This window comes from Lolium rigidum, chromosome 2, assembly GCF_022539505.1.
Source record: "Lolium rigidum isolate FL_2022 chromosome 2, APGP_CSIRO_Lrig_0.1, whole genome shotgun sequence".
NCBI lineage: Eukaryota > Viridiplantae > Streptophyta > Magnoliopsida > Poales > Poaceae > Lolium > Lolium rigidum.
The window spans coordinates 27,865,844-27,893,808 of record NC_061509.1 but is presented as its reverse complement, the minus strand read 5'-3'; the positions used below and the strand labels follow the sequence as shown (position 1 = coordinate 27,893,808).

At 45.8% G+C, this 27,965-nt stretch overlaps 2 protein-coding genes and 2 pseudogenes across 2 annotated transcripts; all 4 read left to right on the top strand.

The window, feature by feature from the left end:
• Positions 1 to 5,214: 5,214 nt before the first annotated feature.
• LOC124689413 lies at positions 5,215 to 6,260 on the top strand (annotated as a pseudogene).
• A 924-nt stretch (positions 6,261 to 7,184) lies between these two features.
• Positions 7,185 to 9,766, top strand: LOC124689412 (annotated as a pseudogene).
• Positions 9,767 to 15,110: 5,344 nt separating this feature from the next.
• Positions 15,111 to 16,222, top strand: LOC124686152 (2'-deoxymugineic-acid 2'-dioxygenase-like). Its single transcript, XM_047220141.1, has one exon. It carries the CDS (start codon positions 15,122 to 15,124, stop codon positions 15,971 to 15,973), a length of 852 nt encoding a protein of 283 aa, XP_047076097.1. The 5' UTR covers positions 15,111 to 15,121; the 3' UTR covers positions 15,974 to 16,222.
• Positions 16,223 to 25,946: 9,724 nt separating this feature from the next.
• On the top strand, positions 25,947 to 27,386 carry LOC124686151 (2'-deoxymugineic-acid 2'-dioxygenase-like). The gene is made up of 2 exons (XM_047220140.1): positions 25,947 to 26,159; positions 26,559 to 27,386. The coding sequence occupies exons 1-2, from the start codon at positions 25,947 to 25,949 to the stop codon at positions 27,384 to 27,386; spliced, it is 1,041 nt and encodes a 346-aa protein (XP_047076096.1).
• Positions 27,387 to 27,965: the final 579 nt, after the last annotated feature.

Below are 27,965 nucleotides of genomic sequence, written 5' to 3'. Positions count from 1 at the left end.
CTGCCAAAGATGACGTGGTAGGAACTCTTGAAGGGCACGACCTCAAACGTGATCATCTCTTCGCGGAAGTTATTGATGTCGCCGAAGGCCACAGGAAGTCTAATGCTGCCAAGGGAATTTGCCTTTTTACCCGGAACCACACCATGAAATTCAGTGGTGCTGTGCTTAAGCTGCTCCTTGGTAAGGTTCATCCGCTCCAGAGTCTCTAGGTACATGATGTTCAAGCTGGCTCCGCCATCCATGAGGCACTTGGAGAAATCATACCCGTCGATGCGGGGACTTATAACCAAGGCATAGCATTCTTTTGGCACAATGGTAGGGTGATCCTGCCTATCAAATGTGCACGGGACTTCCGACCACCTGACATCTTGCGGCACGGCCGGAGCTGTGGCGTTCAGGATCCGGAAAGCTGACTTGGTGGCGCAGACTGTTGGGGTTCCGAGGAAGTTGTGGTACGCGCCCACACTCTTTTTCTCGAAGGGGTTGGATTTACCTGCGGACCCTACTTTGGGATCCGGCGAATTATCATCTTCGTCCATCGCCTCGGAACTGTCCTCCTCCTTGTCCTTGTTCTTGCCCTTGCCTCCTTTGCCGCGTGGGCGGTGCTTCCGGGCTCGCTTGTATCCTGCTTCCGGGTCGTTTTTCAGATCGTTGACCCACTTGCAGTTGCGGTTAGTGTGAGTGGACTTCCCTGTAGCCGGATCCAGGTGGGCCAGGCAGGGCATGTCTCTGTACTCCTCGTATGTTTGGGGGGCGCGGGCTCCGGCTGCGGTGACCTCGTCACTTCGCTGCTGGCCCCTGCCGGCTCCGCCTCCGCGACCGCGGCCTCTTCCGCCTCCTGGACCTCCGCGTTGGAAAGCCATGGCGACCATCTCGGATCCGCCACTCTTCTGGTCATCAGGTGGGTTTTCCGCTTAGTGCCGCTGGTGTTACCGTTGTCACGGTTCTTCTTTTGCTGATGCGGGGAATTCTTGTAGCTGCTAGATCTCCGCTTGCATCGTCATCGGCGGCGGTATGATCGGCTGGCGATGGTGATCATGTCATCCAACGTCGGTTTGTTTGCATTGACCAAGCAGGTTAGCTTGTGCCGCAACGGTCCTCCTCGGCTGCAAGCCACAAATGAAGGCGTGCATTGCTTTGTGCGGTTGTCGACGTTCTCGCACTCGTTTCGCACGCCAACCATCGGGTGAGGAAGTTCCTTGATGTTTCACCCTTCTTCGGATACACGCACTGTAAGTCGCTTGTTGTGGCGAGGTCTTTTGTAGGTGCCCCTGAAGTGCTTTTCGAAGGCGGTCTTCGGTCGAACCAGCAAAAGATAGAATTCTTCTCAAGGTCGGCGAGCCGGATCCGGGCTGGACCTACAAGGTACAACTGAAGCATGCGGCAGGCGATATTAGGGGTTCCTCCGGCAAAGGTTACTGCATTATAGTAATCCTCGATCCAAGTATCCGGCCTTTCGGTGCCATCATAGGTCTTCAGATTTCCGGGTAGCTTGAGGTTCATCCTTGGCGTTGGTTCCTCTCGAATCATCCCGCCGAAGCACTTTGGGCCTATGTAATCAGTTCTGTATTCGTTGGGACGTTCCCGCGCGTCACCCGAGCCGTGGAGGGGGATTTTGAACGAGAGCGAGATCTCCGGCCACCGCCTCCACCGCTGGGTGGTGGTGAGGGAGACCTGCGAGGGGGCCGATGTGACCTCTTGCCTCCGCCATCCGAGTCTCCCCGGCCTTCGCGGTGTTGACTCCGGCTTCGATGGCTGTCTTCGTCGTTCCGGCTTCTGCGAGGCTCCGGGTCGCGCTCTTCGTTCCGACTCCTCCTAGGCTCGGGTTCTCGATCATTGTTCCGGCTCCGGCGGGGTTCCGGCGTACGCTCTCTGTGTCTCGGAGGCTGCCCGTTGTCGCGGATGTTGATTCCACCTGGACCGTGAGGCCTGGTGTTTCCGACTGGACTACGGCGACGAGGGAGTGGAGGACGCGGGTGCCCGTTGGGTGGAGGAGAGGGATTCCGGTACTTGTTCCTACCGGTGTACATTGCATCCTTTCCCTTTCTCGGATCTGACGGGGGTGTCTTTGATGGTACGGGGATCGGATTTGGGTGTTCTCTGGTTTTCCTTCTGCGTTCCGAGGATCCAGTTCGCGATTCGTCATCGCGATGGCGATTGTCATAGGCGTCCTTCTGCGCAGTAGAGACACAATGCTCCGGGTTGGATTCCAACCTGCACGAAGGGTCTGCCTTGCTCTGCTGCTTCATTGCTGAGGCAACGAGCGTACGGACGAACTCGATGTCAATTTCCTCGGTCTTTTTCTTCAAGATCTCCGCAGCCTTCTTCATGTTATCCTTTGGAGTTGCGAGTGGCTGTTTCTCAGTGGGGGTTGCGAAGGTGATCTTGCGGGGAGGTATAGCATCCCGCCTGATTTTATCGGCCTCCCGCTGAAGCTCGGTGACCTTGTCCTTCCAGTGTTGCTGGAGTTCCTTGACTTTTACCAGTTGTTCGTCAACCTCAAGCTCTCGCTGGTGGAAATTTTCCACGAAGTGCGCGGCCTCTTTCCTCCCATCCAGCATTGCAGCTGCGGTTCTGGCGAACTTCTAGGCTGTTGCCAGCATCTCCTATCTTTTAGCTTCTAGAGCCTCCGGATCTGCGGCATCGTCAGGGGTTATGGGTTTGCTGAGAATATCCGAGTGTGCGATTGCCTCCATGCCTGCTTGCTCAACCAGCTCTTCTGGGGACAGTACTTCCTTGTGCGGACGCTCCCGCGATAGCGGAGATCCTGCATGGGATGGCTGTGGATCGGAGTAGGTGTTGTCATCCTCTGATTCGCGTTGATCCAGCGCCGCCAAGGTTGCAAGGACCTGTTTAGGCTGGGCGGATTCAACTTCGGGCTGATCACCATATCCGTATTCCTTCATCTTGCGATCGAACTCTTCAGTATCCATGGAGGGGGCATCCCCGGAAATTGGGCTTAGGTTACCCAAGATCGACTCTTCAACCGGGTTTCCGCTTTCTCAGACAGCCTCTTGCTGATCCGAAGCAGCGTTGTTTTCCGGGGCCTCGACCTGCTCGGGACCAGCTCCGGCTTCTTGAGGGGCGGTTCCGGCGGTATGGGCCAAGAAGTGCACGAAGTGACACCTTTGCTTCTCTAACACCGGGAGACCCGGGCGGATCGCATTGGTCTTCCACCTTTACTTCCTGCTCAGGGGCGGATTGGGTGGGCTTTGATTTTTTCAGATCTAAGGCGAAATCTTCCTTAGGAAGTTCCTGCGTCTCAGATCGGATCTTCGCGACTGCGTCCTGCTCGACGGCGGTCGCGTCAGCGCTACTTACCAGTGGGTTTCCGTCGGAATCGACGGTTTCCCCGATGAAGATGTGTATGCCGCCAAGCGGGACGATGGTGAGCTTGATGGGGTCGGTCTTAGCCAGAATCCGGCACTCATCCGGAGGGACGATCGGCGGATTTCCGGCGTAAAGGACGCGCCCCACGGCGATGGTGTCGTCGAAGCTTCCCATGGCGGAACCCTCCCGGTTCCGGCCTCCCGAGACGCCCGCGGTCCCCACGGTGGGCGCCAAGCGTCGTTGCCTAATCGACGGTACCTCGGAGGAGGGATCCTCACGAGGGGAGAAGAAGTAGGGGCCATAGGGCGGAGTGCACACGGGATGGTGGTACGCGATTTACCCAGCTTCGGAACACCTGCACGATGACAGGGCCTACTGCTGCTTGTCTGGAATTATCTGGGCGCTTTCGCGTTGTTACAATGTGTTGTGGTTGTGTCTCTAGGGCTCCCGGGATCCGGCTTATAAAGTCGCACGGATCTAGGGTTTACATGGAGAGTCCTAGCCGGAATACAAGTTGCCTAACTACGGTACAAGGTCTTGCCGTGCACGTCAAGGATCCGCCTTCCTCTAAGTACGTGCTTGGATCCGGATACTTCATAGGCCGTCACGGATCCGGCCTCCTTCGTAGGTCGGTTGAGATCCGGCTTCCTGTTCTGAGGCTGGACTTCATCCTTCGGGATCTACGGCAAGCTCGGGCCGCCCGATGGGCCACATGCCTCATCACCAACTATGGGCCACCCGGGCTTGCCGGATCTAGGCCATTGCCGTTGATATACCCATAAAGTATACCCACAACAATCACTCTAACTACCTCCGATGATTCTAAATATAGGTTCTCAAGCCATAGACACAGTCACAAGTGCAAATATATCTTTCATGATAAATCTAGTGATATACATATGATGTTTCAAATACTACAAGTTAAATTGTATAGAGAGCTGTGGATTGTTAGATGAAGATCCAATGTCAAACAAAATTGACTATGATTTTAGAAAAAAATAGGTGGTTAAGCTATAGGTAGGCCCTTAATTATCTTTGTATCCATAAAAAAGTAGAAGTTAGCGGTCATATGCGGGGCTATATTTGTTTTTTCATGCATACATTCATTTGTTTTGGATCTATCATGCAGGTGGTAGGTATGGTTAATTGCGCTCCATATATAGTTTTGTCACATTCATTTATTTTAGATATATTGGTAGATATGAGAATTAAGGATAATATATTACTTTATAGTATTTCATTCATTAGTTTTGCATCTATTGATAGATGTGATTTGCGCGCAATATATTGTTTTATTATACTACATTCATTTGTTTTGCATCTATTGATAGATGTGATTAGCACCCAATATATTATTTTATTATACTGCATTCATTAGTTTTGGATCTCATGGGTAGGTAGGAGCTACAACTTGGATCTATTGAGTAGGTAAGGTGCACTTAATTGCGTGGCGTACATGTATTTATTAGTTTTGGATCTACGAGAAAAGAGGTGGCACAATTGCGTGGCATATATATGGTTTCGTTGTACACACATTTATTGATTTAGATCTACTGGAAAGGTAGACCGTGCAATTAATTTCACGCCATATATGATTTCATCCTACATATGCTCATTACTTTTGGAAATATAAGTAATAATTATTGTAAGTACATCATTAGTTTTGGATCCATGAGGCGGGTGGAAGGTGGAGTTCATTGCGCATCATATAAATGGTTTTGTTGTATGTACATTTATTTGTTTTGGATCTATTTAAGTAAGTTCCGTGTGTGGTTACTGTACTAATCAATGAGCCTACCTCGTAAACATCGCCCTTGACTCCATAGTCCCTAGTTCACTAGTTATATATACCCCCATGTTTATTGAGAAGCTTCATTCCTCTCCATGGATCTCTTGTCCAACGCCAGTGCTCCACTCTCCTCTGTGCCCGCCGAGTATGTCTTCCCACCAGAGAAGCGTGCTTCCCTCCTCGGCGACCTTAGCTCCGATGATGTGTCACTGCCGCTCATTGACCTCCACGGTGGCGCCCTCTGCGACGGGATCCTCCGCCGCCGAGGTTGCCACCGAGATCGTCAAGGCTGGTAAGGAGTTTGGCTTCTTTCAGGTTGTGAACCACGGCGTGGGGGAGGATGTGGTGCGGGCATTCCGGGAGGCAGCAACAAAGTTCTTCGAGATGCCACCAGAGGATAAGCTCACGTACTGCTCTGATGACCAGAGCAAGCCCTTTCGCATCGCTTCCAAGACTCCTTGGGATCGCAACAAGAACCGCTACTGGCGTGACTACCTCAAGCTCATCTGCTACCCCATTGATGAAGAGCTCGTCCAGCACTGGCCATCCAAGCCGGAGGCCTTCCGGAGCTCCCTCGCCGATTACTCCGTCGCCCTACACGAGCTGTCCCGGAATCTTCTCGAGCTGATCGCTGAGGGGCTCGGCCTCGATAGCGGCTTCTTTGGTGGAGATCTCAGCCGTGGCAACACGCAGATGAACGTCAACTACTACCCTCCATGCCCAGACCCATCCCTCACGATGGGCCTGCTCCCACATTGCGACCGCAATCTCCTCACCTGTGCTATCCCAGGGCGATGTTGCCGGGCTCCAGGTTAGACACAATGGGCGGTGGCTCCTTGTCAACCCCCTCCCTGGCGTGTTTATCGTCAACTTCGGCCACCAGATCGAGATCGTCACCAATGGGGCGCTGGCTAGTGTCGAGCACCGTGTGTTCACCAACTCAGCCAAGGCGAGGTTGTCGTTGGCCACATTAGTGCACCCCACGATGGACTGCCTTGTCGGCCCGGCGCCAGTGATGGTAAGCGAGGAGAACCCGGCAAAGTTCAGGGAATTCGTGTTCAGCGAGTTCTACGAGACTTTTGACGCTGCTGCCGGCAACAGGGAGGACGTGCTCGAGTCCTTCAAGATCCGTCGCGGCTAGCTCAAGATCATCAATGACGACTCCATGGTTTCTGGTGTGCATGTCGAGGCCTTGCATTCAAGTCATCCATGTGTGGTAGCAAATGAATTTGCTCTAAATAAAATAAATAGAGAAGGGAAATGGAAATTTGGTGGTTGAGTGAGTGGGTTTTATTGGGCTAGGCCTTTGATAGGCCTAGGTCTAATCATATGTTGTAGAACCTCTTTAATTTCTCAAAATAAAAAAGAGAACCGCTTGTGTTTGCAAATTTGAACCCTTAAATACTTACTTGTTCTCTAAAGTTATGCAAATCCAAGCTACACAGTCCAAACAGAAATAGGAAGTACCTAAACACGCTCTTTATGCCGCCGCTATTCTTAGAGGATGACTTGTCCGCTCTTTACAGCTTGGGGGTTGACGACCGCATCATTTGCATAGCAAATGAATTTTCTCACAACATTGAATATTTATTGACATGATTTCTTTTTGAAGGATATAGAGAAGGGAAACATGAATTTTAGTGAGCGATTGTATATTGCCCTTAGAGCAAGTACAATAGAGTCCAGTCAGCTGACTATAAGACATTAAATAATATATTTTAGATGAGTTGGAGGAGAGAGAAGGGATGTGGGCTACTATGCAATAGCCAGCTCTTGCACGTGCTCCTAGACACCTTGTGAGAGTGAAAGGTGGGCCATATATTAGTAAAATACTACATTCTTATAGCCAACTATTGCACATGTTAGCTATATGATGACTACAAATGATATGACATCTTGTTATAGCCAACAGTTGGCTATACTATTGGAATTGCTCTTACGGAATAAAAGGTAGACACACTTTTTGCAGGAGCTATTACTCCAAAGATTACTCGCAAGCACTCAAAGCAAGCAAGCAAGCCGCCGAAGATACCGTGTTTGCCTGTTTCCTTATTATTTTCCACAAATGTACGAGGTAACGCGGCCGTACAAACCAATGCCAGGGATACAACTGGAGAGCTACTCGGTACAGTTTAAACCATTAATTTAATTAATGAAATACAAATTATATACCTACAAAAACTATGCTATTGGATTCATATTAAAAAAATCAATAATATAATTTTTGAAACATATAACATATCACGGCTGAATCGGCCGACTGACTTGACACGATCTCCAGATCGACAACCGGTGGCAACCTGAGGAAGGACAGGGGCGCACTGAGTAGATGTTCTCTACCTCCAGGACGCTGTGAACTTTAGCCGACATGGCGGCCCTTTCTCTACCTCCAGGATGGAGGCTCTTCTGCGCATCGTTCGTCGGAGCTCGATGATTCTCCACCGCCAAGTGGATCGTCCCCGGAGGAGGAGGAGTGACCGGCGTGTGCGATGCTTCGCCGGATGCATGTTGTCGAGCGCTTTGGCATCGGATCTCGACTCACGTATTGAGATCGCCGATGAGAGGTGGCGGCGGCACCCAAGGACCTGATTGCTTTTCATATTTTAGTTATAGGGTGTTTTCTATTATTTTAGAGGCCCTTTCTTCAAATTTTATGTTTCTCAGTGCGAGAGATGTAAAATGTACCCGCCACCTGTGATGGACTGAATGCACCTGTGGGGTCTTCTAGACCCGTTTCTATTAAAAAAATAAAATAATCCAACAGCTCATATGATTTCCTATTTTTCTTTATGCAGATTTATATCATCCTTATTAATTCTCTTATAAAAATTGGTAAATTATAGGAGAAGCTGCATTTATGGAAATGATTCTAAAGAAACCTAGGACCTCAATTCAAGAAAAAAATATTTGTCCATCCAATGAACAAAATGATGCCCCATCCCATGAACTCGACGATGCCGCAGCTCTGCCACCGCCACATGGACAAAATAATGGTTATAAAAGAATGTAGGAGAGCATTTTAAAGGTAATGGTCTTAACTTATTAATTCAATTCAATACAATTTTATTCAATTTGTTTCTAAGTGATATTTGTTTCCTTTGTCGGCAATTGAGATGTACTGATGCATCTCCGTTTATGCTTTTTCATAGTGCAATCTTCGGTACTTTACTATTTATTTCGATTTTCGGAATGATGAACTATATTTTTAGTGGGCATCTTAAATTTGAATTTTTGGTAAGATTTTTCAATATTACGTACCATTATATTTATATTGACAATCGTGTTCGTAAAATCATAGTATTATTTAATATATTATTAAACATGGAACACCTGGACATTTTTATCCTGGGTCCACCCATAGTCCTTGTGCGCACCACGGATGGCACACATATTTCCACGTCGACTGCCCTCCCAGTCGCACCAAACAACTCCCAACTGCCAACAAACTAGCTAAGCTTCATTCATCACGTACACGTCAAACTTTGGCTCCTTGCACCACATCCATCAATCCAGTTATTCACACACACACACGAACACAAAAACAAACGAAACGCCTACGAGCACGTGAGACCGTGATCAGAGATCGATGGAGCTGCTGTGTCCGTCATAAGTGATGGAGGGGTGACGATGGCGGCGTGCCTTCGACTCGGCTAGTGCATGTAGTCATCGCCAAATGGCCCAAATACCTATGTATATATTTTTATTTTATATTTACTTTTAGAACTATTTATACTATATCAGTGAAATTTTTGAAAAAATAGCTGTAGCATTTAGTCCACGTTTCAAACATGACAGTTGTATGAATTTGATAACTCTGGAATTCTCAACTTTTTTTTTCCAAATGCGCATTTTCGCCTGGTTCATCTTTTTTGCTTTTGAATCCTGAAATATTGGTTCTGATTCGATCTTAACGCAGGTTGTGAATCACGGCGTGGGGGAGGACGTGGTGAGGGGGTTCCGTGATGCTGCAGCGGAGGTCTTCGTGATGCCGGCGGAGAAGAAGCTCCCCTACTGGCTCGACTACCTCAAGCTCCAGTGCCACCCGGTGACAGATGAGCTCGTCCAACACTGGCCAACCGAACCAACGAGCTTCAGGGCGCGCCTCGCCGAGTTCTCCGAGGCGGTGGACGAGTTGGCCCAGACGTCCTTCTCGTCGCCGACTTCTTTGCTGGCGACCTTAGTGGCGGCGACACTCAAATGAACGTCAACTACTACCCGCCGTGCCCAGACCCGAGCCTCACACTCGGCCTCCTCCCGCACTGCGACCGCCACCTCCTCACCGTCCTCTCCCAGGGTGATGTGGCAGGCCTCCAGGCGAGGCACATCGGGCGGTGGCTCCTCGTCCGCCCTATCCCTGGCGCACTCGTCATCAACTTTGGCCACCAGATGGAGATCATCACCAACGGCGCACTAGCCAGCGTGGAACACCGCACTGTAACCAACTCCGACATGACAAGGATGTCAGTGGCAACTCTCATCATGCCCAAGATGGAGTGCCGTATCGGCCCGGCGCCGGAGATGGTGGACGAGGCCACAAATCCTGCCAAGTTCAAGAAGTTCGTGTTTAGTGAGTTTTCGGAGGCGTATTACACCGCCACGGCTAGCAGGGAGGATGTGCTCGAGTTCTTCAGGATCCACGAAAACTAGCTTGGGGACTACGACTATCAGCATTCGGCTAATTGAATTATACATACCACAAGTTTCAAACTGTGTAAAAACATAGTATGATGATCTCGAACTTCTAGAATTAATTTTCTATAATACATACTAAACATAAAAGCGATGTATACGGTTTTCGTATAATAAGTACGGATCCCTAATAACTACTCAGATCGCAAACTCTCAAAGATAGTTGATTGATCAGTTGGTGAAAACTAAAACCCGACATTACGCCATACACCAAGACCCGACAGATATATACCTGGCATTGGCATCCATCTCAATAGGGAAGAATAATCATCTGCTAGACTGAAGTAAAAAAAAACATCCATGGTAGAGAACAACTTGTTAGATATGTGAAGATAGCATGATGGGATCTGAATCACACATAACGATTCATGTGCGACAGTTGCTATGAATAGGATGCAACGGGATAATTTGGGAAGGAGTTTGCCATCGACCTTGCTCCAGCCTCAAGCCTTCTAATTGGAACAGGTTTCATTGCTGTCCTAGTTTCCGCCTGCAGATCAGCCTGCAACGGTTCATGGTACCATGGTTGAAGAGTGCCAGATCGTTGTTCCGCCTCAGGAGGTTTGGGCTTTTGGCGCATGCATGTTGATTGGTTCATTCAAGGTTCACGCAGAGCCGTGAAGACCATTTTGAGCAACATCTCCGTCACCGGTGATATGAGATAATCAAGCACCAACGGAGGAGAGAAGATGTGTGTACCTGCAAATATTTGGTGCACACATATGTATTGGGAGAAATAGATGAATCCTTGACAAGTTCAAACTTCAGACTGTAAAGGTTGTGATATCTTTACACCATAGTACCAGCACACTGCTATTTCAGTTTGTCGATAGAAAATATTCATGTAAATAGAAGCGTTTGTTCATGATAAATCATATAGCTGGAAAAGGCGCCTGATAAACAAAAGCGTTTGTTCATGACTTCCCATCATCACGTCATGTCTTGCCACTCTTTTTTTTTGCCATTGAACATTGTAAATATAAGTGAATAAGTCGTGGGCGTTAGCCTGCCGTATCATGTTGTATCCATGTATTCATGACATTAACTGGTAATAAGATATTTTTCTTTCTGAAATGGGGGTAAAACCCCAGCCTCTGCATGCAAAGGATGCACACATCTCTTTATTGCATAATTTAATAAAGAGAGAACAAACATCCAGATATCTGTACAAATAAGATGTTTATCTGGGTTTGGTGGTATACTGATGAGTGTGAGTGATGAACGGTTTGATGCCGGAGAGTGCGCAACCGGTAAATTCTTTACTAGGATGCTCTTGATAGATAAGGTGAATAATTTCAAGTGGAACTTAGTTAATATTTGTGGGGCAGCTCATGAAAAATATAAGGCTGTTTTTTTTTGATAAAGGGCCCTTTATTACTCGAAGTATCAACCATTACACCCAGCCTCTGTATAGCTAAGATGCACACAGCCGTTTTTGAATCAAGTATCCAAGAGAAACAAGTACATAAAGGATAAAGGAAAAAAGCCAACTAGTCAACAGCTCCATTGGTTTCTATCCTACGGCTATGCTGCCATCCATATTGGGTAATAAAGTCCTTTGCCGTATTCTCCAAACGTGTAGACACCTCCAAAAATAGAGCATTGAAGCGGTGACCATGAACGGAGCATAGCTGTACATCTGTAGATAACCTGCATGATAGAGGAATTTCTGTCATTAAAAACCTTGTCGTTTCTACACACCAAAGCGACCATACAACTGCAATCGCTCCACTCGGATAATCGTTTTATACCTTGAATCCACAACATTTAACCAACTACAAAATATATTGGTTATACTACGGGGTGGGTACAGGGTAGAACCTATCTGAATGATTGACCATATAGATCTAGCAACCCGACAGTTAAAGAAAATGTGTTTTATTGTCTCATCTTCGTGACAGATTACACATTTCTTGCTATCATGCCAGATGCGTTTTACAAGGTTACATTTAGTAAGAATCACACCTCGACAAAGATACCATGCGAAAATCTTCGTTTTTAATGGTATCTTCATCTTCCAGATGGACTTATTATTTAAAATTGGTTGGGTAGGAATGCAAAATGCTTTATACATTGAGACTACCGAGAAAACACCATTCTTGGCAAGACTCCAACGGAATTCATCAGACGCCATAGCTAACTGTATTGAATCTAACCACTAAAGCAGTTCGTTCCAAGAGTCAAGACGGGGACCAATAAGATCACGTTTGAACGTCACCGAGGGTGAAGAAGATTCCACCTTCTGCAAGGTGTCCCCTTTATAACGAACAATATTGTACAAGGCCGGATGCTGTTCGCGGAGAGTGGTTGTTCCCAACCATTGATCCTCCAAAAAACGTATCTCCGCCCCATTCCTAATGGAGAAGGAGCCAAACGAAAAAAAGTATTTATTTGTTGCCATAATACCAGCCCAAAACTGTGAATCCCCCGGTTTCCAAATAACCTGGGATATCGTCTTTGAGCCTACATAATTTTTCCGCAATAGTTATTGCCATAGACCGTCCTCCGTTAATAACCTGGCCAGCCATTTTCCTAGCAAGGCCCTGTGTTGTATGCTCTTTTAAACGGCATACAACACTCCATTTTTTTCAACCGATACTTTTTCTTTTCATTATTCTCTTTCCAAAAAAATATTGATTGGAAGTAATCCAATCGGTGCAAGACTCCTTTGGGCAGCTGGAAGAAAGAGATCATATACAGTACCATATTTGTAAGTACTGAATTTATGAGAACTAATCTTCCCCAAGGGATAGGAGCTTATCTTTCCATATTCGTAAGTACCATATTGTACCATAAGGCTGTTTTCTTGTCTGAATTAGTTCAAGTCTTGGGAGGAAATGATCATCTGTTTTGTTTGGGAGGAGATTAATAATTTGATTAGAAGAGACCGTGAGAGAAATAAAGTTAAGAAGCGTTCTAAATGGTCTTATTTATTTAATGCAATTACATAACATTGGGGCTTGAAGGAAATTTGTATTTCTGGTAGACATTTTACTTGGTCTAACAACCAAAAACATCCTTTATTTGCTCAGTTGGACAGAGTTCTAGTTACTACTTCTTGGGAGCTTCAATATCCTTTATCTACGGTCAGGACCTTGGTTAGAGGAGTCTCTTATCATGCTGCGCTTATTCTCGACACAAGTATATAATTACCTGACGAAAAAAAGATTGTTCGTTTTGAATTATGCTGGTTACAACAGCCTGAGGTCTTTGAGTTAATTCCAAAGATATGGCGAGAAACTAAGAAAGGCAGGAACATTTTAGATTTTTGGCATAACTTCTTTGTTAACACTAGAAGGATTTTGAAAGGTTGGAATTTAAATATAGAAGGAGAAAGTAAAAGGAATAAAATATAAGAGAAGTGAGTTTTTTTGGGTTATCTCTGCTGAAGTGTATGAACTTAGGAAAGAGTTAACTGCAAAGTTAAATGTTATTTTAAGCGAGGAAGAGATTAAGTGGAGGCAAAGATCCAAGGAGGACTTGCTTGAAGGGTATCGCAATACAAAGTATTTTATGTTGAAACCTAGTGGTCGTAAACGGCGAAATAATTTTTTTAGATTCATACAAGATGAAGGTTTAATTACTGGAGATGATAATATTCTTGAATATGCTACTAATTATTATAAAAGCTTGTTTGGTGCTATTGATTTGATGCCCTACACCTTATTAGATGACTTTCCTGACTGTCTTTCACTTGAAGATAAAGAGAAATTAAAAGAGCCTTTTACATTAGAGGAGATTAAGATAGCTGTTTTTGAAATGGAGCATAATAAAGCATCTGATCCTAACGGTTTTCCTGCGGATTTTTTTCAGAAGTTTTGAGATGTTATTTGTAGTGAATTACTTCATCTGTAGATACCCCCATAAACAGGTCATAATTCTCCACACATTTTAGACACGAACTTACGTAGCAAAGTCGGGCACCGATAGTTAACCTGCATGAGAGAACCCTCTTTATCGTTAAAATATTATCATTTCTACATAGCTATAGAGACTAAAAAAAGGCAAATACGTCCATCCTAATAAGTACTTTAAACCTATGATCCACACCGTTTGTCCATCTGCCAAGTATATGAGCAACACCACGTGGTGGGTATAAGGTAGAACATACTTAGATAACTGACCATATAGATATAACAAAATTGTACTTAAAAATAAGTGCTTGCTACTCTCGTCAATCGTCATGATGACAAAATACATACTTTGTAATTCCGTGCCAATTGTGTCTTACAAGGTTGTCTTTACCGAGGATTACCCCTCTACGAAAATACCATGCGAAGACCTTACTCTTTAGCGATTTGTTTTTCATTTTTTTTTAATTATTAGCAGCTTACACAATTGGCACGGATTAAAACTCTATACATGAAGTCCACGCGGAATTTACCACTCTCACGTATATTCTAACAAAATTCATCGGTCCCTTGCATCGTTTGGACCAAAACGAACGCTAAAGCAAAGCATTTCATGATGTAAACTTATTCTAAACTAGATCTGAGTTGAACGTCATATTTGGTGGGATGATTCCAACACCTTAGCCGTAGTAGCGCTGTAGACTCCAACAGACGCTCGATATGCTTCCACGTGAACTCACACCAAACAACTGCCAACTGCCAACAAACTAACTGACATTCATTAGGTACACGTTGCTTATACTGCGTCCATTTCGCCCATTTGCCACACACATACACACCTGACACGAGAGAGATGGAGCTGCTGTGCAACGCCCCACCGCACGCCTCGGTGCCTGACAGGTACGTCTTCCCGCCTGAGAAGCGCGCCGTCCTGCAGCTCGACGACGACGGCGTCACCCTCCCCGTCGTCGACCTGCACCGCGCCGCCCTTTCCGGCGACGACGGCCTCCGCCAGCGAGTCGCCGCAGAGATCGTCCGGGCCGGCAAGGACTTCGGATTCTTTCAGGCACGCGCCCGCCCAAGTCCTTCATGATTCAGCTACAGTAGCAGTACTTTTCTTTGCTTCAGCCCCTGATCGGGGTTTTGGTTTAGGTCAGAATTTCATAGAATTGGGTCATTTCTATCATTCTATGGGACCCTAGATACATGCCCGGGAAACATTCAGATTTTTTTCTAAAATGATTAACTTTGATCCACCACACTACCATTCAGTTCATGATGGTACAACTAGTTAATAACTTAATACGGAGTATCTTAAGAATTTGAAAGCTGTCTATATTCTCTACTTGGCTTAGAGTCCAAAACGCTTGATGGCTGTGTGCATCTATTGATGCAGAGGCCGGAGCAATGCTCCCATATCGAAAAAAATATTCTCTACTTGGCTTAGAGTCCAAAACGCTTGATGTTGATTCGATCTTCCATGCAGGTAGTGAACCATGGCGTGGGGGAGGACGTGGTGAGGGGGTTCCGTGATGCGGCGGCGGAGTTCTTTGCGATGCCGGCGGAGAAGAAGCTCCCCTACTGCTCCAGCGACCAGAGCAAGCCCTTCCGGCTCGCCACCAGCACCACCTACGACCGCGGCGAGACCCAGTACTGGCTGGACTACCTCAAGCTCCAGTGCCACCCAGTCTCAGACGAGCTCGTCCAGGACTGGCCAGCCGAACCAACAAGCTTCAGGCCGCGCCTCGCCGAGTTCTCCGAGGCGGTGCACGAGTTAGCCCAGACGCTACTGCGCCTTATCGCCGAGGGTCTCGGCCTCGGCACCGGCTTCTTCGCCGGCGACCTTAGTGGTGGTGAGACCCAAATGAACGTCAATTACTACCCGCCGTGCCCGGACCCGAGCCTCACCCTCGGCCTCCTCCCGCACTGCGACCGCCACCTCCTCACCGTGCTCTCCCAGGGTGATGTGGCAGGCCTCCAGGCGAGGCACATCGGGCGGTGGCTCCTCGTCCGCCCTATCCCCGGCGCACTCGTCATCAACTTTGGCCACCAGATGGAGATCATCACCAACGGCGCACTAGCCAGCGTGGAACACCGCGCTGTAACCAACTCCGACAGGACAAGGATGTCAGTGGCAACTCTCATCATGCCCAAGATGGAGTGCCGTATCGGCCCGGCGCCGGAGATGGTGGACGAGGCCACAAATCCTTCCAAGTTCAGGGAGTTCGTGTTTAGTGAGTTTATGGAGGCGTATTACACCGCCTCGGCTAGCAGGGAGGATGTGCTCGAGTCCTTCAGGACCCACGAAAACTAGGTTGGGGACTACGACTATCAGCATCTAGCTAATCGAATTAGATAAATAACTTAAGTTTCAAACTGTCTATAACATATTATGATGATCGATTCCGAACTTCTAGAATTTATTTTCTAGAATACATACTTGTCAAAATATAAATGCGTTGTGTACGGTTTTCATATAATAACTACTCAGATCGCAAACTCTCAAAGATAGTTGATCGATCAGTTGGTGAAAACTAAAACCCGACTTTACACCATACACCAAGACCCGGCAGACATATACCTGGCATTGGCATCCATCTCAATAGGGAAGAATAATCATCTGCTAGACTGAAGAAAAAAGAACGTCCATGGTAGAGAACAACTTGCTAGATATGTGAAGATAGGATGATAGTATCTGAATCACACCTAGCGATTCATATGCGACAATTGCTATGAATAGGATGCAACGGGATGATTTGGGAAGGACTTTTCCATCGACCTGGCTCCTCAAGCCTTCTAATTGGAACAGATTTCACTTCTGTCCTAGCTTCCGTATGCAAATCAGCCTGCAGCGGTTCATGGTACCATGGCTGAAGAGTCCCAGATCGTTGTTCCGCCTCAGGAAGTCTAGGCGTTTGGCGTATGCATGGTGGTTGGTTAATTCAAACTTCACATGGAGCCGTGAAGACCATTTTGAGCAACATCTCCGTCACCGGTGATACAAGACAATCAAGCATGTTGAAGTTTAGGGTTGAACGATGGGGTCGTCTCCCATCGGTTACGCGTTAATATAGGGCCAGAATAGGACCAAGAGTTTGTACAATGGAAGACACCAATACACATACGTATTGGGTGCAAAACATAAAATAAAGAGACGTAAAACATATTCTAACAAAGCAATGCACCAACGGAGGAGAGAAGTTGCGTGTACGTGCAAATATATTGTGCACAAATATGTGTTGAGAGAAATAGATAAATTCTTAACAAGTTCAGAGTTCGAAAGGTTGCGATATCTTTACACTATAGTACCAGCACTCTGCTCTTTCAGTTTGTCGATATAAAATATTCATGTAAACAAAAGCGTTTCTTGATGATAAATCATATAGCTGGAAAAGGCGCCCGAAGACTTCCCCTCATCGCGTCATGTCTGACCATTCTTTTGGTTTGCCATTGAACATTGTAAATCAAAGAGAATAAGCCGTTGGTGTTAGCCTGCCGTATCATGTTGTATCCATGTATTCATGACATTAATAAGAGCATCTCCACTCGCCCTCCTCATACGGTGTCCCTCCATGTATTCATGACATTAATAAGAGCATCTCCACTCGCCCTCCTCATACGGTGTCCCGTGCAGCTTATATAGGGACCGTATGGGGGGCGCCAGCGCAAAATTAGAAATGGGGGAATGTTGGCGCCCAGCATATTATGATGATTCTGAACTTCTATAATTTATTTCCTAGAATATACACCCATCGAAACGTAAAAGTGTCGTAAAGCTCTAGGTGTACGGTTTTCATATAATTACTACTCAGGTCGCAAACTCTCAACTATAGTTGATCGATCAGTTGGTGAAAACTAAAGGCCATCTTAAAGCCAACACCAAGACCCTGCAGATATATACCTGGCAATGGCATCCATCTCAGTAGGGAAGAATAATCCCATGTTAGACTGAAGAAAAGAAAAACATCCATGGTAGAGAACAACTTGCTAGCTAGATATGTGAGGATAGCATGATAGGGTCTGAATCACACCTAACGATTCATATGCGACAATTGCTATGAATAGGATGCAACGGGATAATCTGGGAAGGAGTTTGCCATCGACCTTGCTCCTCAAGCCTTCTATTTGGAACAGGGATGCCGCCGGCGGAGGTCCAGGTGGTTGGGCCGGTGGGGTACTAACCCTAGATCGGTTCAACCCTTGTCCTCTTCGCGGTGTTGGCTGCCGATGGTGGAGGGTCGACTGCTGGCTGTAGGGCGCTGCTGGCGAGGGCTTCCTCGCCTAATCTCCACCTTTGCCTTGGCCGTCCCGGGATGGTCGGCACCGTTGGGGTCCGATCTGAATAAAGGCGGCGGTCCTCGGATTCTTCTCATACTAAGTTGAAGATCTACCGGATGCTTGTTCCCTCCAGTTTGGGTGGATTGTCGTGTTCCGGAAGGTCCTGCCGGCGAAATTTATTGTGCGAATAATGACTGAAGATTGCTGGATTGGGTGGTTTTGGTCGTGCGCAACCATGTTTAATTTTTTATCTGGCCATTTGGTTTCAGAGGGAGCGCTTCGAAGCTCTGCTGGCTGTTAATATCATGAAGTTGTTTTCTTTCCATGGTGCTAGCGAAGAAGGTCATCAAGCCGAGATCGGTGGAATAGGAATGGTGGTCGGATCTTGGAGTGAGGTGGAATTGGCTAGGTGCTTCGTGACTTGAAAGAACAACTGGTATATGGGGGCGACTGCACAGGAGAAGTTCGGAGTCTTATCTTTCAGGGTGAAAATCCAAGGTCTGGCCTTAATTGGTTGTGCCTGGCAATGTTCTTGTTGAAGACATTGTTTTGAGAGTGAGGACTTTCTTCAGGGTGAAAACCTAAGATCTATGATCGGGCGGCGACAGCGTTTTGCACCGTTTCCTTCATGAAGGCGTCGCTTATGGAGAAGCTGATCTTCTGGTGTTGGCTTGGTGGTGTCATGTTGTTGTTTCAGGTTATGGATCTCTGTAGCGGGATTTTTATTTTTTGTAATTCTTTTCTCTTTTTTTTTTGATTGTGTGCATCCTTTCTGCCATTAGGGCATGATGTTGTTGCAGGGCTGTGTGTAATTGGTATCTTCGCGATATTAATATATACTCTTTATCGAATTTGGAACAGAGATCATTTCTGTCCTGCTTTCCACATGCAAATCAGCATGCAGAGGTTCATGGTACCATGGTTGAAGAGTCTCAGATCGTTGTTCCGCCTCAGGAAGTCGTACATTTTGACCAACACCTCCTTCACCGGTGATATGAGATAATCAAACACCAGCAGAGGAGACGAGATGCGTGTACGTGCAAATATTTGGTGCACACATATCTTTACACCGTAGTACCAGTACCCTTATATTTCAATTTGTCGATATAAAATATTTATGTAGACAAAAGCGTTTGTTCGTGATAAATCATATAGCTGGAAAAGGCTCATGAAGACTTCCCGTCATTCCGTCATGTCTGGCCACTCTTTTTTCTGCCACTGAACATTGCAAAACAAAGAAAATAAGTTGTGGGTGTTAGCCTACCGTATCATGTTGTATCAATGTATTCATGCCATTAATAAGCGCGATTGCGTGGAATTTCTTAATCAAATCTGCGGCGACACGTTTTAGGGTAAGTGAGTACCAAAATTCAGAACCAAAATATCCATTATACCCAGCTCTAACCCATGGAAAAACACAGCATGCTAAGAGCAAGATTCTCAAGGAGAGGCTAAAAATATTAGAAAAAACACAACCGCAAATGGTTGCAGTCTTGATTTCTTTAAGAACCAACTCAAGTTCCATTGGAGCTAGATCTCACCGCTCCTTATTCTTGTTGTACCTCTCATTCTCATTTATCTCAATCTTGCAATAACACCTGCTTTATTAGAAAGACTAGAAAACACACACGCCAGATGGAGATCATCACCAATGACGCACTGGCCAGCGTGGACCACTGCGCTATCACAAACTTTGGCGGTGACAAGTATATCGGTGACCATGCTCATCATGCCTAGGATGGAGCGGATCGGGCCACCTCCAGAGATGGTGGGCGAGGCCATGAATCCTGCCAAGTTCAGAGAGTTTCTATTTACTGACTTTATGGAAGCAAAAGTAGACTAGATGCAAGCTAGGTTAGATAAAAGATCGAGTCGGCGTCGGACCAACGTGGCATTTGTGGATCAGAAGTACTCCCTCCGTCCCAAAATGTAAGGCGTCTAAGGATTGATCAAAAGATCAAGGGAGGGGGGGGGGGGGCTTGGTGTCCATGATCTTGGGGTTAAAAATAGGCCTTGCTTAAAAAATGGCTGGCTAGGTTGTTAAATGAGGATAGTGCATGGCAAAATTTGTTGTGGAAAAAGTATGTTGACTCAAAAGCTATTTATCAGGTTATATGAAAATCTGGAGATTCTCATTTTTCGATTGATATTATGGCAACCCAGATCCAACTTTATTTATATGGTTCTTTTTCATCAGGGATTGGTCAAAGATAAAATTTCGGGAGGCTAAATGGTTGGGAACAACCACTGTTCGGAACAATATTCATCTTTGTACAATATTGTACACCAACAAGGTGAGACCATAGCGAAGGTGCTGGAAACATCTCCACTGATTATGATGTTCAGTTGCGATCTTATTGCACCTCGGTTGGCATCCTGTAATGAACTGCAACATTGGTTAGTTTCTGTTCAGCTGATGCATGGGTCTAATAAATTACGATGGGGACTTAACAAGGGTGTATTTTTGCTAGGGTCTATGTATAAAGCGTTAATCAAATCAATTCAGTTGGTAGTTAATAATAAATTCATTTAGAAGATGAAGATACCATTAAAACAAAGGTTTTTTTTTGCATGGTATATTGGTATCTTCATCGTGGTGTTATTCTTAAAATTAACCTTATTTATAAAACGGAACTGGCATGGATGTACGAAATGTATCCTTTGTCACGATGAGGAGACAATAATATATGTCTTTTTTTAATCTATCTTTCTGCTAAATCACATTAGAATGGAGTGGCAGCGGCAGGTGATCAGTGCGGACATTTCATCTCCAGGTTAGTTTAGTACTTAATTCAAGTCGGGCTATGAATATTGGTTACTGCCACAGATGATCCTTGAGCTTGCCACTGATTCGGGCTCCTTCAACCAATTCCTGGAATTCTAGCTAACCAGCGGACATATTTATTACACAACACTGACACCTTTAGATTAGTTATAGTGGGGAGTAACATAGAGTAGTGCATGGTGCATGTTACTACTCTATGTTATTACCCTCATAGTGGATACTTACTTATATGTGGTATCATGCAAGTTATATTTATTAGATTTGTAGACTTATTTTGTCTTGAGAAGTGTGTGATGTTATGATAACATAGCTAGTTACCACCTTATTTTTTTTCGTTTATTGCCACCAAAATGCCTTGGGATGTGTGATGTTACTAGTTATGTTACACTCACTATGAGTAGTCTTCGCGGGTGTAGATGATACTTTCCCCCAACGCAGTTGATGGATTTGAGTATGGCGGTGTAGCTGAGTTCATAAAAGCGTTGTAAGCTCTAGGTTTACGGTTTTCATATAATTACTTCTCAGGTCGCAAACTCTCAACGATAGTTGGTTGATCAGTTGGTGAAAACTAAAGCGCGACTTTACGCCAGACACCAAGACCCTACAGATATATACCGGCAAGAAATCCTTGCGTGCAGACGCGGATTGGTTTACTAGGGAGAAACGAATAAACCAAAACCCTGTCTCGATGAGTTGATGCCTCAATTAGTTCCAAATTAGTTGACACATTATTTTCTTCCAAAATGAGAGCGAAACGTACACACCGAAACGTGTCGAAGACTAAATCCGACCAAGCTAGATCAACTAATTTCAAATAGAGGAAATAGTTTCTTTTTTCTTCTAGTATGGAGACCGACCAAAGCTAGATCAACTAATTTCAAATAGAGGAAGTAGTTTCTTTTTCTTCTAGTATGGAGAGAGACAATGGTTGTTACTGAACTCTAGAAAACATATAGTGTAGTACTAATAAGGCCATCTCCAACCTGAGGATGCAAGTAGGACATGTTTTGTATTCTATTTGGTCGGTTTGGGTGGCCGCGCGGACGTGGCTTATAGGGCGGCGGTGTGAGTGATCGTTTGGGTCGTGATTTGGGCGCCAGGTGGCCTCGTCTTCCTAGCCGGCGCTGCCTCTAAACTCCCCAGTTTACGGTTGTCATATTATTACCCCTCACATAGCGTAGTACTCTCAGAACACAACAGTTGGCTATTCAAGATAATTGCTCCATCAGTTGGTGAAAACTAAAGTGTGACTTTACTCCATACACCAAGACCCTGTAGATATATAGTAGATGGCATCCATTTCAACAGGAAAGAATAATCATCTGTTAGACTGAAGAGAAAACATCCTTCCTTTCTACAGAATACATGATAGGAGCTGAATCAAACTCCTTGATTCACCTGCGGAAATTGCTGTGAATAGGATGAATCGGGACAATTTAGGTTGGACGCTCTAGTTTGGCGGACCCGGACATGCTAGTTTGGCGTTGGACGACAGATGACCAGTATTCAGCCGGATCCTGCTATGACACCCTCTTCCAGGGAGCGATCATCTCAGGTTCCTGGAAGCTTAACTGGAAATCGACAGATGCTGGACGGGTGAGAGACTGGCACGACGCGATCTTCCGCACACACCTAGATGCCCGCTGTGTGACCAAGCTGCTGAGACCATGAGCCAGATGCTCCTTCTCCAGGACGATTTGGTTTGAGGTTCTGTCGTGGATCCGATCCACCTCAGGCTCTCTCATGGCTGAGGGTGACTTCGCGGAGTGGTGGTCGCTGGTGGTGCGGACCGCCCCTTGCCAGCTGTGCAAGGGCAATTCGTCGGTTGTCATGCTAACGGCATGCTGGATTTGGAAACACCGGAACACGGCGGTCTTCGACAACGCACGGCCTTCGGTGACATCCTTGTTCAACGACATCGTGGCCGAGGCGCGGCAATGGGCGGACGCGGAAGCCCGGGGTGTGCGCCAGCTACTCCCCTAGTTTTTTTCTTGGGCCGAGTTGTACGGCGTGGTGTGTCTGTCCTCGGACTTGTACATAAACTCTTCTTTATCAATCAATGCATCGAAACGCAAGGCTTTTGCATTTTCGCGAAAAAATGTTGGACGCTCTGAACTATTCTACTCCCCGAGGATGCTAATTTGAACATGATTTTTTGGTTTCCTAGTAGCCAAATGCATGTCGACATGGAGTGGTTCACGGTACCGTGGAGATGAAGAGTAGGAGAATGTGGAGTGAGCCCTTCCTATTTTTTTTGGGTTTCACATTCATGTCCCATCTGAGGAGGATCAAAAACCAACCGAGTAGAGTAGACGTGCACGTTCGTGCAACTATTTGCTGGACACATATGACCTGATGATGACTCGTTGAAGAAGACGATGCGTCGCAAAGCCATTCGAAACTTGGATGGTGTTGGTACGTCCCCGTTAGCTAGCTAAGTCCTATCTTTGTTTCTCCACTCCTGTTATTTCCTCAAAGCTCAATAGTTAGGGGATAAACTAGGCAATAATTTAAATGAAATTAATTTGTCCACCAACGTCTTGAGGCATATGGAATTTGACCGACTCAAGGTTAGTCCTGAGCTTCATGATGTGGTTGACGATACTGATCTAGATGAAGAGGAAGCGAATGACACAATTGATGGTCAGCTTATCTCTAACCTAGTGGGTATTGTCTCGGAGGATGATTTGAATGAGGCGATGCTAGGTTCTTTGTATGAATTGCAAGCGTCTTGCCGTAAGTCAAAATCTTCTTTCAATAAGAAACCCAAGGTAGAAGCAGGTTAAGTTTTCAAAATCTCTAGTTGTTTCTCAATGAATGGTGTGTTTTCAAATATCAGAGGTGTTGGAGACTTGGCTAAACATCTACATATCGTTCACTGTATACGAGATCAAAACTTAGATTTTATTGCTATTTCTGAAATTCTCTCAAAGTCTACTTAATCGTCTATCCGGCGGTATAGACTTCGAGTGGATATCTAGTCCTCCTCGTGGTAGACCGGGAGGAATTCTGGTAGGAGTAAGAATAGATACCATGTAAGTTCTAGCAAGTTCTAGTGGAGATTATCATATTAAGCTCCATATTCGGAATAATTTTTCTTGGAGTCTGGTTACCATTTATGGGGCTGCCCATGAAGAATTCAAGGCTGATTTTCTGCTTGAGTTTGTTAACCTAGCGAAAGATAATCCCGATCCAATTTTAATTGGGGGAGACTTCAATTTGCTCACGTTTCGCCACGAGAAGAGCAAGGGCCGGTTTGACGATCATTGGTCTTTCGTATTCAATGCTTTCATTGACAGTATATATTTAAAGGAAGTCGAGATGATTAGAAGACAATTCATTTGGGCAAATAGCCTTTCCAATCCCACATTCGAAAAACTTGATAGAGTCCTTATGGATATTGAATGGGAAACTAAATTTTCCTATGGTATCTGTAAGGGTTCTTGAGCGTTTGGAGCGTCTTTCTGATGATGCGCCATACTTTTAACCACTGGAGCGTTTAGACCGCAGATTAACCAGTGTTTCAAATTTGAACTTGGATGATTACAACAGGAAGGTTTTCATGATATGGTAAAAAATGTATGTGATAGACCTGTATGGGTGTCCTCTCCGATCCTAAGGTGGAACAAAAAGATGCGTTTTTTACGCAGTCACCTTACTGGTTGGAAACATCATATAGCATGTATTCTTAAAAAAGAAAAGCTGAGGCTCTCATCCATTATAGATGAGATGGAAGCCTTGGCTGAGATGAGGCTTTTATCTACGCAAGAGATTGAACTGAAAAGTCAATCAAATGTTGAGATTGCGAGATTACTCCGTGAGGAGGAAATCAAATGGCACCAAAGGTCTAAAAGCCAATTTATTCTTGAAGGGGACTCCAATACAAGATATTTCCATAGCATTGCCAATAGCAGACATAGGAAGAAACATATTGTTGCCCTCGTCCAGGATGAAGGTATCATTGAACAACATCTTAAATCCAACATTAATTGCCAATTATTAGAAAACCTTGTTTGGGGATCCAAAAAGAAGGATCCTTCTTTATGGATGAGACCCGATAGGATGATATACCCCAAGTGTCCAGGGAGGAGAATAACCTTCTTACTGCTGAATAATCTGAAGAGGAAGTAAGAAAGGTTGTCTTTTAAATGGAACACAACAAATCACCATGTCCGAATGGTTTCCCAGCTAAATTTTATCAAATCTTTTGGGATACTATAAAATCAGATCTTCTAGATTTATTCAGATGTCTTCACGCTGGGGAAGTAGAGTTATTCCGTATAAATTTTGGTGAGATAATTTTGTTACAAAAATTAATGGGGCAAAAAGGATCCAACAATATAGATTCATATGCCTCCTTAATGTCAGTTTCAAAATATATAGACCCATGTACCAAAATTGAACTTAGAAAATAAGTGTTAAGTAGTCTCATCATGGTTACAAAATACATACTTTGTACTTTCGTGCCAATTGTGTCTTACAAGATTTGTCTTTACTGATGATTATTCCTCCACGAAAACACCATGCGAAAACCTTACTCTTTAGCGATTTTTTTCAATTTTTATTTTTATTAGCAGCTTACACAATTTGCACGGATTAAAACTATGTACATGAAGTTCACGCAGAATTTACCACTCTTATGTAGATTCTAACAAAATTTATCGGTCCTTTGCGTCGGCCAGATTAAAACGAACGCTACAGCAAAGCATTTCATGATGTAAACCTAATCTAAACTAGATCTGATATGTAGGCCATATTTTGGCTGGAAGACTCCAACGAAGTATGCACAATGATGATATCTTAGAATTACCACGTAGGATAAATATTGAGGTGGAGAAAATGGAAAGATGAAAAAAGACTTTACCTTTTCTCAGCTAAGAGATTATCTCTTAGCCCAATCTGTCAAATCACATATTTAGGATATCTCGTTGCTAAAGATAAGACTAAAAATTACCTATTACACATCATATTTTATTGTTTATACTTAGATTATGTGATAATGATTAAGATAAGACAATATTATCAACCAGTGCACAAGCCGTATGGCTTTAAAAGTCCAACAGACGCTAGATATGCTTCCACGTGGACTCACACCAAACAACCTCCAACTGCCAACAAACTAGCCGAGCTTCATTCATTAGGTACACGTTGCTTATACCACGTCCATTTCGCGTATTTGCCACAAACATACACACCAGACACACGAGAGAGACCGAGATCAGATATGGAGCTGCTGTGCAACGCCCCACCGCACGCCTCGGTGCCTGACAGGTACGTCTTCCCGCCTGAGAAGCGCGCCGTCCTGCAGCTCTACGACGACGGCGTCACCCTCCCCGTCGTCGACCTGCACCGCGCCGCCCTTTCCGGCGACGACGGCCTCCGCCAGCGCGTCGCCGCAGAGATCGTCCGGGCCGGCAAGGACTTCGGCTTCTTTCAGGCACGCGCCCGCCCACGTCCTTCATGATTCAGCTACAGTAGCACTTTTCTTTGCTTCACCCCCTGATCGGGGTTTTGGTTTAGGTCAGAATTTCATAGAATTGGGTCATTTCTATCATTCTATGGGACCCTAGATACATGCCCGGGAAACAATCAGATTTTTTTCTAAAATGATTAACTTTGATCCACCACACTACCATTCAGTTCATGATGGTACAACTAGTTAATAACTTAATACGGAGTATCTTAAGAATTTGAAAGCTGTCTATATTCTCTACTTGGCTTAGAGTCCAAAACGCTTGATGGCTGAGAGGCCGGAGCAATGCTCCCATATCGAAAAAATATTCTCTACTTGGCTTAGAGTCCAAAACGCTTGATGTTGATTCGATCTTCCATGCAGGTAGTGAACCATGGCGTGGGGGAGGATGTGGTGAGGGGGTTCCGTGATGCGGCAGCAGAGTTCTTCGCGATGCCGGCGGAGAAGAAGCTCCCCTACTGCTCCAACGACCAGAGCAAGCCCTTCCGGCTCGCCACCAGCACCACCTACGACCGCGGCGAGACGCAGTACTGGCTGGACTACCTCAAGCTCCAGTGCCACCCGGTGACAGACGAGCTCGTCCAGCACTGGCCAACCGAACCAACGAGCTTCAGGGCGCGCCTCGCCGAGTTCTCCGAGGCGGTGGACGAGTTGGCCCATACGCTGCTCCGTCTCGTCGCCGAAGGGCTTGGCCTCGGCGCCGACTTCTTCGCCGGCGACCTTAGTGGTGGCGACACTCAAATGAACGTCAACTACTACCCGCCGTGCCCGGACCCGAGCCTCACGCTCGGCCTCCTCCCGCACTGCGATCGCCACCTCCTCACTGTTCTCTCCCAGGGCGACGTGGCGGGACTCCAGGCGAGGCACAATGGGCGGTGGCTCCTCGTCCGCCCCGTCTCCGGCGCATTCGTCATCAACTTTGGCCACCAAATGGAGATCGTCACCAACGGTGCACTGGCCAGCGTGGAGCACCGTGCCGTCACCAACTCCGCCGTGACGAGGATGTCGGTGGCCACGCTCATCATGCCCAAGATGGAGTGCCGTATCGTCCCGGCGCCGGAGATGGTGGACGAGGCCACGAATCCTGCCAAGTTCAGGGAGTTCGTGTTTAGTGAGTTTATGGAGGCGTATTACACCGCCTCGGCTAGCAGGGAGGATGTGCTCGAGTCCTTCAGGATCCTCCAAAACTAGGTCCCTAGTTGGGGATTACGACTATCAGCATCTGGCTTATCGATCGAATTAGCTACATCACACGTTTCAAACAGTGTGAAAACATATTATGATGATTCCGAACTTCTAGAATTTATTTCCTAGAGTATATACTCATCAAAACATAAAAGCATTGTAAACTCTAAGTTTACGGTTGGTCGATCGCAAACTCTCAAAGATAGTTGGTCGATCAGTTGGTGAAAACTAATACTTGACTTTAAACCATACACCAAGACGGCAAGACCGTGTAGATATATGCTTGCCATCCCAATCTCAATAGACAAGATAATCAGCTGCTAGACTGAAGGAAAAAACACATCCGTAATAGAGAACAACTTGCTAGATATGTGAAGATAGGATGATAGGACCTGAATCACACCCAAAGATCATATGCGACAATTGCTATATATGAATAGGATGCAACGGGAAAATTTGGGAAGGACCTTGCGACCGACCCTGCTCCTCAAGCATTCTAATTGTAACAGGGATGATCTCTGTCCTAGTTTCTCCATGCAAATCAGCCTGCAGCGGTTCATGGTACCATGGTTGAATAGTCTTAGA

Excerpts from the sequence above, each read along its gene's own strand:
- LOC124686152 (XM_047220141.1), top strand. The coding sequence starts at position 15,122 with ATGTTGATTCGATCTTCCATGCAGGTAGTGAACCATGGCGTGGGGGAG.
- LOC124686151 (XM_047220140.1), top strand. The coding sequence starts at position 25,947 with ATGGAGCTGCTGTGCAACGCCCCACCGCACGCCTCGGTGCCTGACAGG. Across the intron at positions 26,160-26,558 it reads AGGACTTCGGCTTCTTTCAG|GTAGTGAACCATGGCGTGGG; the intron begins GCACGCGCCCGC and ends TCTTCCATGCAG.